The sequence below is a fragment of the Balaenoptera ricei genome, chromosome 8 (assembly GCF_028023285.1).
Source record: "Balaenoptera ricei isolate mBalRic1 chromosome 8, mBalRic1.hap2, whole genome shotgun sequence".
Taxonomy (NCBI): domain Eukaryota; kingdom Metazoa; phylum Chordata; class Mammalia; order Artiodactyla; family Balaenopteridae; genus Balaenoptera; species Balaenoptera ricei.
The window spans coordinates 9,012,821-9,028,233 of NC_082646.1; the positions used below are offsets into that span (position 1 = coordinate 9,012,821).

At 40.3% G+C, this 15,413-nt stretch overlaps 1 protein-coding gene across 2 annotated transcripts; it reads left to right on the plus strand.

Annotated features, from left to right (window-relative positions):
• The first annotated feature begins 11,890 nt into the window (after nt 1-11,890).
• LOC132369574 (olfactory receptor 8B8-like) lies at nt 11,891-14,311 on the plus strand. Of its 2 annotated transcripts, XM_059929262.1 has the most exons (2): nt 11,891-11,905; nt 13,391-14,311. In XM_059929262.1, exons 1-2 carry the CDS (start codon nt 11,891-11,893, stop codon nt 14,309-14,311), a joined length of 936 nt encoding a protein of 311 aa, XP_059785245.1. The 2 variants fall into 2 exon arrangements, with proteins under 2 accessions (XP_059785245.1, XP_059785246.1); XM_059929263.1 differs by lacking the exon at nt 11,891-11,905 and having other exon boundaries at nt 13,370-14,311.
• The last annotated feature ends 1,102 nt before the right edge of the window (nt 14,312-15,413 follow it).

The following is a 15,413-nucleotide window of genomic DNA, read 5'->3' on the forward strand; positions in this document are numbered from 1 at the left end:
AGAAAATTACCAACTTCCATAAATTTCAGTTCCTTCATTTGTAAAATTAGTACCATAACATAAACTATTTCATTAAGAATTAAATGAGGGCTTCCCTGGTGGCTGAGTGCTTAAGAGTCTGTCTGCCAATGCAAGGGACACGGGTTTGAGCCCTGGTCTGGGAAGATCCCACATGCCGAGGAACAACTAAGCCTGTGTGCCACAACTACTGAGCCTGTGCTCTAAAGCCCGTGAGCCACAACTACTGAGCCCACATGCCACAACTACTGAAGTCCACGTGCCTAGAGCCCGTGCTCCGCAACAAGAGAAGCCACCGCAATGAGAAGCTGGCACACTGCAATGAAGACCCAATGCAGCCATAAATAAATAAATAAATTTATTTTAAAAAAATTAAATGAGATAAAGTATATAAACACTGAGTACAATGTCTGGCTTCTATTAAGCATCCAAGAAATAACTATTCATATTATTGCTATTAATTTGAAAAAGCTTGACTCAAATATTTACTTGTTATTAGCACATGTCAAAATTTAATTTTATTTATTAATGAGGCAACTAGTAAGAAGACAAAGAAGCTGGTTCTAAGAACAGCTTACATACACACACACAATTTTATATAGAAATATATAAAATCAAACACATAATATGTAAATAGCTAGGAAAAAATGCTGGAATAAGACTGCCATGCTAGATATATGACTGATTAATGTCCTACAGGTTAGTAAAACCATATTCCCTGTAGGGTTAACTCCTTTACTAAACTATACAAATTATGATGACATCAATTTATGCAAAAATCTTACCTTATAAGGCTTATTAAAATGCCTGCCCCTTTATCATCCATGAATTGTTAGTCAAATACACTGTGATATTCTCCAAGAGTATTAGATTAGGGTCAAGCAGGTATTTTGGAAAATGCTCTAGCTCGATGTCAAAGAATTAGTCAATCATCTATTTACATTTTTCCATGTTTGGGATACATTTTTCTTTACCATTATTAAAAGAATTTTTGGAAGGGACAACCTAGAAATTATTGAGCAGAAACAAGACAATTGATTATAGGAACTTCTCCTATCAAACCAACCAGGGTCTTCTTGATTCTGAAATCATGAAGGTGAGATGAAATGAGGCCCAAGACCTGGAGCTTTTGCTGCCTGCAACAGTGCTCCTTAACCTTGGCTGCCCTTTGGCAACACCCCAGGAGCTTTAAAAACATACTGCTGCCAGGGCCCCATCTCAAGCTTCTGATTTAATTTGTCTGGCATTTGGATTTATCGTTAGTTCTTCCCTGGGTCTGAAACTTTTTAGTCCAATACAGCAGGGTCCTCTGCGAATCTAGGGAGAGGTTATTAAAAGCTGAAACAGGGGGCATAAATTGGGGTGAAAGCATTGTTTGTTGATAACTGAGCCTCATTCTAGGCAGAATCTGAAGGCATTAGCTTTAATGGAGTAAAAGCAGTCAAACACCAAGAAGATAACAGAAAAACTTACTTTTTAAAAATATCTATTTATTTGTTTGCGTGGGGTCTTAGTTGCAGCAGGCAGGCTCCTTAGTTGCAGCTCACCAGCTCCTTAGTTGTGGCATGTGGCCCCCTTAGTTGCAGCATGTGGCCTCCTTAGTTGCGGCATGTGAATTCTTAGTTGCGGCATGCATGTGGGATCTAGTTCCCTGACCGGGGATTGAACCCAGGCCCCCTGCATTGGGAGCACAGAGTCTTAACCACTCTACAAGTCCCAGAAAAACTTCCTTTTTTTAGACACCACATCAATAATATCTGTACGGTGGCCAGGTTGTCCTCAAAAAGAGTTTTCAAAAGGGCTGCACTATTTTATTCATTTCCTATTCACCCCACTGATGAGGGATCCCTACCCATGGTTATGGGGATGGCTGAACACACAATACCCAGCACTGGACAGATGGGTTAACAGAAGTTTACTACTCACGTATACTCACAACCTGGGGTGGGGGGAACACTGCAGGTCATGCAGGTTCACGAGAGGGTTGCACTAGAAACAGAGAGGACATCCAGGGGCTGTGGGAGGAAGGCTTCCTAGTATTGAGAGGATGAGGTGCCCCTGGTTCCCAGGGGAGAAGGTAATTGGCTTATCTGAATACTTTCTCAGGCTAACAGGGCACTGAAACTCTAGGATACTCAGGGAGAAGCAGGGACTGTGCCTGGACCCCATGATAAGGGGGGGTTGCTTGGTTGGGAGACCTCATCTGTGGGACTGGAGTCGGGTGAGGAACTCATGGTTAGGCCATTCAAGGCCCTCCTGGTTTCCCTCAGATGTCAAGGCAACACATAACGTTGGGCCTTATATCACATGCACACATTCACAAAAAATCATGTGTCTGCATTTATGCATTAATGCAAAGTTATGCATATATATGTGGGTATATACAGTCATCTCTCATTATCTGCTGGTTCCAGGACTGGTTCCAGGACGCCCCCCGCCCTGTGGATGCCAAAACTCGGGGATGCTCAAGTCCCTTATATAAAATGGAGTAGTACTTGCATATAACCTACACACATCCTCCCATATACTTGTATATTTTAAATCATCTCTAGATTGCTTATAATACCTAATACAACGTAAATACTATGTAAATAGTTGTAAATACAATGTAAATGTTATGTAAATAGTTGGTGGTATGAGGCAAATTCAAGTTTAACTTTTTGGAACTTTCTGGAATTTTTCTTTTTTGAATATTTTCAATCTCTGGTTGAATCTGCAAATGCAGAACCTAAGGATACAGAGAGCTAAATTTGTGTATTAAGAATGAAATAAAAAGATTAAAAATAAAAAGATGTAGCTCTCTGATTATCCATGCCAAATAGCTTGTTTTGCTTTGCATATGGTAACTAACTACTAAGTGACAGGCTTGTTTTTTTTAAACATCTTTATTGGAGTATAATTGCTTTACAATGGTGTGTTAGTTTCTGCTGTATAACAAAGTGAATCAGCTATACATAAACATATATCCCCATATCTCCTCTCTCTTGCATCTCCCTCCCACCCTCCCTATCCCACCCCTCTAGGTGGTCACAAAGCACAAAGCACGGAGCTGATCTCTCTGTACTATACGGCTGCTTCCCACTAGCTATCTATTTTACATTTGGTAGTGTATATATGTGATGCCACTCTCTCACTTCGTCCCAGCTTACCCTTCCCCCTCCCCGTGTCCTCAAGTCCATTCTCTACATCTGTGTCTTTATTCCTGTCCTACCCTCAGGTTCTTCAGAACCACTTTTTTTTTTTTTTTTTTTAGATTCCATATGTATGTGTTAGCATACGGTATTTGTTTTTCTCTTTCTGACTTACTTCACTCTGTATGACAGACTCTAGGTCCATCCACCTCACTACAAATAACTCAATTTCGTTTCTTTTTATGGCTGAGTAATATTCCATTGTATATATATGCCACATCTTCTTTATCCATTCATCTGTCAATGGACACTTAGGTTGCTTCCATGTCCTGGCTAGTGACAGGCTTTTTGAATCCTTACTGAGAAGTTAAGTTTCAGCTCAATTATCAATTATCTATGAGTTGGGGCTGGATGGAGAGGTCAGCAAATAAGAAGACTGTGTTAATTTTCTTTGTTAATTTTGTATTTTGCCTTCATTAAAGAACATAAGAGAAGAGAACATTTTAGGGAGAAGAGAAATTTATTCCACATGACTGAGTTTTAGGTGTTTGAGATATTCAAGTGGGGATGTCTGATAGGCTGTTGACAGTAGAGGGTATAAGTCTGAGCTAGACACATACATTTGGCAGCTATCAATTTTATAGCATGGGTTCATTTTAGCCAGTATGGACTTATTGCATGTTTATCTTCAGAGCTCCCTGAGGCATAGTACTGACCAGTGGCCAAGCCTATGGAATATATTTACTAAAGATAATAGTGTTTTATAACCATGGGCTCCTGAACTGTTTTAGGGCAGGATGTACCAGCTTGCCAACACTGTCTGGTAATAATAACTGGATTGTAATAATTTAATAAAATAATAATAGCAATAATAATACTTGGTTTTGGCAGACGCTGGGGGGTCTCAACGGTTCAGGCTGGTCTCATAGGTAGACTATGTCTACAAGACCAGTTCATTACAAAAGGAGCAGACTTGGGACTTCTCGGTACCAAGAAGCTTCCCACGTATGCTGGTGGTGATTCAAGACCCAGTGACAAAGTGCATCTTATGTAATCCAGTGGTGGGAGGGCAAGGAAGCCCATGCCAAAAATATGTGGACCTCTTTCATTGCATACCCTTCTCGTGCTGTTGCTGTACTTGTGATAAGGCTGTTCTGTGAGTGTAAAACATTTGAATGTTGTGAGTCCTTTCAACATTTAAATACTTAAGGCAATTAATTCATAATTAACACATCAGTTAATGACATTTAAACCCTAGGAGGGGATGGAATTATTCTGGGAAATTGTATGCGACAGGCAGATAAGAAAGGTGAAGTTGGAAATTTCAGAATCTTCATTTAAGGATGAGCAGGGAAGGAATACACCTGGTGTACTGTAGATAACATCATGACGTAGATAAAGCAGGTTTGATATTCCTGTTTACGGAAGAGGAAATCACAGACTGAAAACCATTTTTACTTTTCCAAGGCCACACAACTAGATCTTTAGATTCCTAAACCTGGTTCCTTCAACTACATCACATTGCATCTTGATTAAAACTAGTCTTTAGAAAAGTTCCCTAGAAAAAGCTTTGAAAAGTACATTTTACAGAGGTTTTGTGGCTTTCCTGACCAGTAGAGATGTTAAAAAATAGCAGCGTCTGCACCATCCTGCAATTAGGATTTCTGAGACATCTCTGTCCAACAAAGAAAGTCTGTTGCTTTCTACAAAATTAGTGAATCTTAATTTTTAGGATTTATTTTTAAAAAATCAATTGAGACATCCCCACCAATGCCTAGAATAACCTCTCCTCCATCAAATTGCCTTTAAATAAGGCCATGCTATGTCCTTGCATTTTTCTCCCTCTAGCACAATCTTGGAACATGCTGTACCCTTAACACACCTTGAAATCATATATTTTACATTGCTAGTGTTAGTGTAATTTGCTTTTTATAGTAGCATGCATATTCCTGAGATAAATGTCACTTAAAAATGGATTCCTATTTTAAGAGCCCCAAACTGTGGGCTATGATGAAACTGAGCTCTGGGCAGCTCCTGACTTGGGAAGACTTTGCAGCTCTTTCTGTCACTGAGTAACTCTCCTTTGCCAGTCCTCAAAATATCAGGAGGTTCTTTCTATTCTGTAAATATCTGGATTATGGAGGTCACACCCAATAGGTACACACCATCTAACATGACTGTCCATTCAGTATCAACATTAGCATATTTAAAATGTCAAAAATATACTAAAACCACTTGTGTGAAATCTACATTATTTATCTTTGGGAAATGGGTTTACCACATAGCTATTTATAGGAAAACTCTTAACAAATTCCTTAATATTTGAAAAAAATAAATGTATCCCTGAACTTATCAATTTTCAAATCTGGACTTTTATTGAACCACATTTACACTTCTTTCTACTGAACTTAGTAAATATTAATGAACAATATGTGCACTTGTCACTGTGTTCAATATAGGGTGTGCAAATTAAACGGTATTTCAACATACCATCTTGCCTTGCAGTAACTTATGATATAGCTGGAGCTGGGGAAATCCTGAAACAGTGGATGAAAAGTAAAAGGCAGAATTTGACCAAGTGGATAAAAAGAGATATGCAACAATTCGGATCCTAAGATACTTCATTAATTCAAAATTACTTATTAAAATTATGATAACTGCTCCCCACAACAATTCCATATGTTAGATGTTAATCTCTCTGCTTACAGACTGGGTGCCTAAGGGGCAAACACTATAATCTTACTTGGCCAGTGAGTGATGTGATCAGGACTCAGGTCATGTGACTACAAAGCCTGCTCGGGGCCAACACACTGGCCTTCTCTGTCACATTTACTAATAACTTCCTCCTCCCTTTGTATTGAAAAGTTTCATCCTTAACCCTTGACCTGTGGTTTCTGTGATCACCCCTGTTTACGTGATTTCCCAGTGCACATCTTGATGACCTCCTCCTCATGCCCCCATCTCACACAGCTTTTCCTGACCAACCCTCTTAGATGTACTTTCAGCACCTGACAGGTCTAAATCTAGGTCTTTATTTGCCATCTTTACTTCCTTTTTTCATTGTCCTGGGATTGAAATCTCAGTCACCTTTGATACTTGATCTTTCCACTCTTCTCCTATGATCATTAATTCTAGCTAATTAATCTGTTAATTCCTCCATCACTACAAACACCTGGAGGCTTAAGGAGACCAGGCTGTCCTAAGAGATAACCAAGTCTGATTCCTCTGAGTCAAGGAAACGTTCTTGTGCCGAGCAGGATAATAATAGTACCCACTTCATAGGATTTTTAAAAACATTAAGTGAGTTAATATGTGTAAAGTACTTAGCACAGTTTTTGGCACATAGTAAGCACTTAAAAATATAAAATATTAGTACTAGTATTAGTATTCTTGTATTCTATAATCCATTGGATGATATTTTTAAGCATGCCAAATCTGTACTTTGGGTAGATTATTCGTTTTCTATAAATGACATAATGTATGTAAAATTACTAGCAGAGTGCTTGGTACACAGGTGTTCAATACATGTTAATTACCCCCAATATAGACCTCCAAGTACCCTTCTTATTCTAGGATTCTATGTTAAATACATATATACCATTTATGTACAGATTTGCATGTTAAGGAGTTGAAAATGTTTAACAGAAGTATATTGAGATTGAATATAATGCAGAGCCACATAATTCCTGATATTTGTTTTCTCAGGAGCTAACTGAGGCTATTACAAATGAAGACCTGTCAGCTGCCATCTTTTCCCTTTGGTCAGGTTCTGTGCCTTTTCTTATGAAACTGTAACTTGTGCTTGGCCGCCTCTGGTGGGTAGTGATGGTCAATACACTTGGGGCCAACCTCGTGCCACCAGAAATCTGAGGGTTAATACATGTGCATGAGAGCCACTGTATTGAATTTACATGTGTCACACATGGAATGACACAAATAGATCATAATTTTAAAAAGACAGAAAAAATGGAAATAAATAAAGTAAAGAAGCACTATATAGAGATTCAAGTTTAGGAAAGAGGGCAGTTCTGCAACAAAAGGAATACAGTTAAGAATAGTTCTTCCTACACTGTTTCCTGCTTGGGCTTCATCTGCTCTTCAGGGAACATGACTTTAGTGAAGCCCCAGTTGAGAAGATTTTGAAATGTAGTTCCCATGGCAACGGGCTCTGAAGTGACATAAATCCAGAGAAGCTTTCCTTGGTTGTTCTATTATCCAAACAAGAATCCTCTAAGGCTCCTAGAGAAGTCAACTTTTAATGAAGCTTGGGTCCTCTTTGCTTTCTGTGCCCCAAGGTGCCCCTTTCCTGTGGGGCTTATTTCAGGTTTGTAATAATGATTTATTTTCTTTAACTGTGAGTTGACTACAGTGGGGGTGAGAGTAAGGATTGGAATTTCTTGTAATCACCAAGGCAGTGGCAAATTTCTAAGCGTTAAGATTCATGGTTGAGGTCTCTTGTTATTCAGCTGTGAGCAAAATATATTCCCCGTATAGAGGACTGGCAAGCATCAGGTATGTGCAAGTGTCACACAACACTCACACATACAAAGGACTGACACAGGGATTATAATTAGCTTGCCAAGTGGAGGACAGACAGCTACCAATGAGGTTCTCATTATAAACCCAGTGCATGATGACTCCAAATGCCTCATTCTGACCAAAATGTACCTCTCATCAATTGAGTACTGTCTGAAAGTTCATAATTAGAGATGTGTTTTTTTGGTTAAAGATTTGGTCTTCATTAAAAATAATACCCGGAAGAGGGTGTGGAATGTTTGTGATCTCCCATAAGCTTTAGTCGACTGTTGATGATTCTGTGAGATCTTTCTAGAGAATTGGTTCTGACACAGAATTGAAGGTAAAGAAAGCTTAGGACTGTGAGTGTTTGGGCAAGAGGGATTTTTACCGAGACTAGAAGTGGGTACAGAAAGAGAAGACTGGAGACTGTAAAGGAAAGCTCACCTGACTTTGTGATTTGGCCTTTGTGGTGTGGTAGAGTGTGGTTATTTGAAAATAAAGCATTGGTTTTGGATAGGAAGTAGGAACGAGGTGAAATATTCAAGGACCCTGAGCCTGTCTGTGGATTAAGTTGTGTTGGAGAGACGGGCCTTACATAAAATTTTGAAGAAAAAAAATATTATTTCAGAGCTCCTCTCATTTCTGTCAGCTCTCTTCCTCTTCCATCCTGTATGAGCTCCTCTTGCCCCTTTCAGGTTCATCTACCTCTTAATGAGCTTTTTCTCTTCCTTATTCCTTTCTAAATTATACATATTTTATATCTGTTTTATGTATATTTCTTATAACATTTATAAAGGCTCTTCCATGTGTCCACCTCTTTGCGAAAGTCTTCCATTATTGGATTTAATTTAACTCTCACAACAACCCTGTGAATTATTATCATTATCCTCATTCTGCAGATGAAGAGATTGAGAATCTGAGATTAATGAACATGTTGTGAGTTGCTGCAAGCCAGGTTCTATGTTCGATTTAAAGATACAAAATTGAATAAACCTAGTGCCCATCCTTCAGGTTCCTGGAGGGATATGGATGTTCACAAACACAAAGATATGTTGGGAGGAGAGCTGCAGCAGATCTCAGGCAGGACAAGGCACTATAGGATTTTCTGGCTAATCTCCATTAGGCTGTGGCCTGATGATGATTTGAGATCCTACTCCTTCTGGCTTTTTGGCATTTTGATAGAACATACTCCAAACTTTCTGCAAAATGGAATTTCAGGTACTCAATAAATTCACGATTCACATTTAGTTTTCTGCCTGGAATCAAACAGCTTTGGGGGAGGCTGCTTCTCCCACGTGGAATGAGGAACATTTTGGTCAGACCTGCTCCAAATACTGTTTTAGGAGTACCTTAGCTGGGGTTTCCACAAAAACCCACGCTGGAGACAAGGATCTGTGTGCAGGTAGCTTATTTCTGGAAACGATCTCAGGATAAAGGAAAAGTGAAACAGGATAGGATAGAAAACCAATCCAAGGGTGGGTTATTGGGCTGTTTACCCTAATGCGAAATTGAGGATCAATCTCTTTGAGGCCCTTTGAGATACTATGAAGAATGAACCACTAGAGACACACAAGAGGGGAGCATTTATCCACTGGCTCCAGGGCGTGTTAACTCCTTTAAACTTCCAGGTTTGCACATGCACCAGAATGGCCGAGCAGATTCCCACAGATGTTCCACAGGTGGTGGCAGAGACATCCTAGCACAGAAAGCAGTGCGTATGTAGTTGTATAGCTGAGAAACTCTTGTTTGGCTACAACTGCATGCAGCCAGCTGCCAGAGCAACAGTAGAAGCTGAAAGCATAGGCTGAGTAATATGAAATGAGGCATAAAAGGTGTCCAACACAGAGAGCCTGGTGATGGCACCTGAACTCGGGGCCTTGTGAAAATGTTCAGAGTGGAAGGTAGAGGATATCACAGCTATAAGGCAAGACCCACATTATATGATTTGTAATGTAAACTTAGAAAGGCCTTTTGTTCCATTTACCTGTTACTTATTCTGAAAGTCCATCCCTTGTCCCTTATCTCATTGCTGTGCTTTGAGTTAAGGCATCTTGTTTGGAATACAAGATGAAACACAGTGCCTGGAGGGACTGTGGCATCAAGTCATTGACACCCAATAGCCCATGAGACTAACTGGTCTTTCTCAGCACATCTGATCATGTCATTCATTCTCCTGTTCAAAATGTTCCATGGATTCACACTGCATACACTTTTCCTGTCATGACATTCAAGTCTCTCCCTACTATGACCCTGGGCTGCTATTCCAGGTCTGATGTCCAATTATGTCCTTTACTTGTACTCTGCATTTCAGTCAAACTAAAGACCAAGTGGGCTTCTTCTGGATAAGCTCAAGACTCTCTTCAACTGCAGAGGTTAGAGACTCATGTTTTATTCCAGACTCTACCACCAACCAGCTCTGTGATTGGTTGGGCCTGAATTTTCCTATCTGGAAGATATGGGGTGGGAGAATTAGATCAGAGTATCCCAAACCTGGCTAAATATTCAGATCACCAGGGGAGATTTAGAAGAGAAAACAAATTATAAAGTCCCACTCCTGGAAATTCTGGTTTATGTCTGGATTAGAGCAGCAGGGTATGTACTTTTAATAAGCATATACTTACATAATTCAATTGTACAGCTAGGTTTGTGAACCACAGGATTAGATGATTTTTAGTATTGCTTCAAATCTATGAGGCCCCCAATTAGCTGTCACTGAGCTCAAGAAGATTCTAAGAGTCTGGGACATAGACGGATAATTTTGTCATGAGAGAGGGGGAGTTAGGAAAAGAGCAAAGCAAGCAAAACAGGGAAACAAATGTTGGTGAGTTCAGTGGGGTGAAAGGGGGATCAAGCCACAGGGCCTCAGGATCAGTCTGAGGGTACCAGGAGACCGAAAGAGAGCTGAGACGATGGAGGACAGGGGATATCAAGGAGAATTCCAACAATTTAGCGATTTTGGAAAAAAACTGTTCTTAACTGATGGGGATTGTTCTTTACTGTCAAGCTCAAATTCCAAGAGATGGAAGGTTTGTTTCTCCTGGACTAGATACTGTGCAATTCCTGTGATAAACTGAAATGTAAGTGGTGGTATGTGGAAAGCCCTCCTCTAAACTTGCATAGCATTTTATTTTATTTTAAATTTTCATTGGAGTATAGTTGATTTACAATGTTGTGTTAGTTTCTGCTGTACAGCAAAGTGAGTCAGTTATACATATATCCACTTCTTTTTTAGATTCTTTTCCCATATAGGCCATTACAGAGTATTGAGCAGAGTTCCCTGTGCTGTACAGTAGGTCCTTATTAGTTATCTATTTTATATATAGTAGTGTGTATATGTCAATCCCAATCTCCCAATTTATCCCCCCCCCCCGTTACCCACTGGTAACCATAAGTTTGTTTTCTATATCTGTAACTCTATTTCTGCTTTGTAGATAAGTTCATTTGTACCCTGTTTTTAGATTCCACACATAAGTGATATCATATATTTGTCTTTGTCTTTGACTTACTTCACTCAGTATGACAATCTCTAGGTCCATCCATGTTGCTGCAAATGGCATTATTTCATTCCTTTTTATGGCTGGGTAATATTCCATTGTATATATGTATCACATCTTCTTTATCCATTCATCTGTTGATGGAAATTTAGGTTGCTTCCATGTCCTGGCTATTATAAATAGTGCTGCAACAAACATTGCGGCACATGTATCTTTTCAAATTATGGTTTTCTCTGTATATATGACCAGGAGTGGAACTGCTGGATCATACGGTAGCTCTGTTTTTAGTTTTTTAAGGAACCTCCATACTGTTCTCCAATAGTGGCTCTACCAATTTCATGTGCTTTTTGGCCATTTGTATGTCTTCTTTGGAGAAATGTCTATTTAGATCTTCCACCCATTTTTTTGATTGGGTTGTTTTTTTTGATATTGAGCTGCATGAGCTGTTTGTATATTTTGGAGATTAATCCCTTGTCGGTTGCTTTGTTTGCAAATATTTTCTTCCATTATGAGGGCTATTTTTTGGTTTTGTTTATGGTTTCTTTGCTGTGCAAAAGCTTTTAAGTTTAATTAGGTCCCATTTGTTTATTTTTGTTTTTGTTTTTCATTACTCTAGGAAGTGGATCGAAATTATGTCAAAGAGTGTTCTGCCTATGTTTTCCTCTAAGAGTTTTATAGTATCCAGCCTTACATTTAGGTCTTTAATCCATTTTGAGTTTATTTTTGTGTATGGTGTTAAGGAATGTTCTAATTTCATTCGTTTACATGTAGCTGTCCAGTTTTCCCAGCACTGCTTATTGAAGAGATGCATTTTATTTTTAATAAATAATTTTTTCTGGATCTTATTATTTTTTTGCATATTTAGTAAGATATATTCTATCTTATCTTTTCCAAGAGAATGTCAGAGCCTTGAAGATAAGACTTTATACATTTAGTTATCTCCCACAGGGAGATATTAAATGCAATTGTTAAAAATACCGGATTTGGAGTTAGATGGACCTAGATTTCATATGACCTTTGTAACATTTAGTAAAATACTTCATCTCTAAAATTGGAGTGATAAAACTTAGTTCATAGGATTTGGGGGAGAATTAAAATAAAGTATTATATGTAAAATGCTTTGGATCCTTGCATGCTGGGTTCAGCATACAAGTGCTAGGAGAGGAAGACTGTTGGGTATACGTATATAATAAGTGCTCAATAAGTGGTAAATTATTATTTTTACATTTCACTGAGTAGCTGTTAACTGAACAAATAATGTTTCTAAAATCCCATTCAAATATTATCCAGGGTATAAGCAAAAGTTCCTTCTTTTTAGAGTTAATTTTTAGGGCTATGGCCCCAAGGGACCTCTGGCTTTCTACTTCCAATCAGGTCCCTAGATCTCTAAAACCAGAATAAAACTGCTCAGTCTCCTGTCACCACCTGGCACTGATTACAGGCGAGGATGCTGTCTCCCTTCTGCAAGCTGGAAAAAAGCCTCAGGGCAAAGCCTCAATCAGATGTCAAGTTCTTTAGTTCAGAAAGAATTTGAAGGCAGTCCAAGTTCTGATCCCCCAAATAGAACAGGGACTAAAGGGGCCACGCTTAGTTCCTTCACCTGTGTTAGCACCAGAGCCATTTGTCTGTCTGAACAATCGAGGGCAAGAGTTGGACCGACAGGGACAGGGCTAAAGCTGCAGACTGAAAGAGGTGAGTGACGGCATCTGGGCTGAACTTCTCCTAAGTCCCCACCCTCAGGTAGTAAAGGTGTTGGGAAGGACCACCTTCCTTTTCTGGTCTGTCCAAGTTGACCATGAGGTGGACACTCTAGCACAGCTGGGCTGGCTCCATCCTCTCAGAGGACTCTTCCCAGAGACTGACCGCAGTTACTGTAAACTTGAGCAGACACTGGAGTTGGAACGACACAACAAATGGACTGAAGTAAAGATCCAGGAGACTCCTCAGTGCATCCTTGGGTCCCTTCTTCCCAGCAGCAGTGGCCCTCCTCTTGGAGGCAGATCCGTCCCCCGATGGTGCTCCAGAGGCAGAGTCACTAGGGGGTTATGGGAACAGACCCATAGCTTCCGGAAAGGCCTTTCTGCTGAAGTCCAAAATATCTAAGTGTGGATCTAATTCTAAAGAACTGGGAGGTGACAGGGAGGGCAGCAGTGCTCTCTCCCCCTCTCCCTCTAAGTGACTCTTCTCCCTTGTTCCCACAGAGTGCCTTAAATGAGAACGGTAGCTGAGAACTCTTCTGTGACAGAGTTTATCCTCGAAGGCTTAACCAACCAGCAGGAACTCCAGATCCCCCTCTTCTTCCTGTTTCTAGGTTTCTACATGGTCACTGTGGTGGGGAACCTGAGCTTGATAACCCTGATTGGACTCAACTCTCACCTGTGCACCCCCATGTACTTTTTCCTCTATAACTTGTCCTTCATAGATTTCTGCTATTCCACTGTTATCACTCCCAAAATGCTGATGAGTTTTGTCTCAACGAAGAACATCATCTCCTATGCAGGGTGTATGACTCAGCTCTTCTTCTTTCTTTTCTTTGTTGTCTCTGAGTCCTTCATCCTGTCAGTGATGGCATATGACCACTATGTCACCATCTGTAACCCGCTGGTGTACACGGCCACCATGTCTCCCCAGGTCTGCTTACCTATTTTGCTCGGTGTCTACGTAATGGGGTTTGCTAAGGCCATGGCCCACAGAGCATGCATGGGGAGACTGACCTTCTGTGCCAACAATCTTGTTGACCACTTCATGTGTGACATCCTTCCCCTTCATGAGCGCTCTTACACCAGCACGTATGTAAATAAGCCAGTAGTTTTTGTTGTTGTGGGTATTGATATTGGTGTGCCCACAGCTACCATCTTCCTTTCTTATGCCCTCATCCTCTCCAGTATCCTCCACATCAGCTCCACCGAGGGCAGGTCCAAAGCCTTCAGCACCTGTAGCTCCCACATAATTGCAGTTTCTCTTTTCTTTGGGTCAAGGGCGTTCATGTACCTCAAACCATCTTCTCTTTTACCCATGAACCTGGGGAAAGTGTCCTCCTTGTTCTATACCATTGTGGTGCCCATGCTCAACCCTTTAATCTATAGCCTGAGGAATAAGGACGTCAAAATTGCTCTGAAGAAAACTTTGAGCAAAAAATCATTCTCCTGAGAAAGAGGCAATACTTAGGAAAGGGACATTTTTCTTTCCATAGATGATTCAAGTTCCACTGGTTACATGGAGAAAATTTGTACTCTTTCTCAAACAAGTTTGTCCTTCCCATTTTAAGAGCCCTTTAAATTAAGATTCTTAAAATTAGAGGATACTCACATTCAGTGGACATTTAGGATCATTTAGTTAAGTTCTATCGTATTTCTGAGAATAGACACAGGCTTATGCACCTTCACCAAGGTTCATTAGTTATGCAGTTACTCAGCAGCGGAACGGTGACTAGAATCCAGGCTCTTGATTTCTAATACTGATTTCCTTCCATTGCTGTTCACTTTCTTCCTCCCTCAGCCCTTCCTCAAACCTGGAAGGCTTCATTTCAAATGTGAGCTGGTCTAGGACATGAAAGTCTGGTTCTGTCTACAGAAATTTCAGGCAACTTTTCAAGGGCTAATTTTAAATATCACATTTTTGCATGAAGGTAGGAGGTATAACATTTTGTTGAGATGGTCTTGGCTAAATGACCAGACAAATTCTTGAAGAATTTTGCAGAGTGTGTGGGGGAAGTGTGCTAGGACCTGGAGAGCAGCAAGCATGGTACCTCCTGAGACAGTGATGTGGAGCTTCTGGGACTTGGACTTTAAGGGATTTGGCCAGGCTGGGTGGAAGACCTCAGAGAACATGTCAAGGTTACGAAGGACAGGATTTGGGAATTATTTCACACACAATCATTCCCGTTTTCAAGTTGTGCTTTTAAAGCAAGAGTAGAGAAGTCTGCCACTCAGGGTGGTCAGCTAAGGATCTGGAGACTCTTTCAGAACCACAGAAAACCTAGTGTTGTAAGTCAGTAATCCGGTTAGCACCACACAGCAGCCAGTCACAGAGGAAACGGCCACTGACTGTTACAGTACCGCTTCTGTTTTCTGTGTGCCTCTCCAGATTAACTTTCTGCCCTTTGTACTTTACTCCAAGCCCCGGGAGGATCCTGTCAATGGGCTCCCTGGCCCCTGGTTTCTGGCTGGGTTGGCATCAGCAGACGAAATCAGAAGGTGAGAAGAGCGTGATATTTGTGATATTTATTTCCTGGAATTCCTTCCAGCTGGGC

What these genes read in the sequence shown, in the direction of transcription:
- LOC132369574 (XM_059929263.1), top strand. Translation starts at nt 13,373, where the DNA reads ATGAGAACGGTAGCTGAGAACTCTTCTGTGACAGAGTTTATCCTCGAA.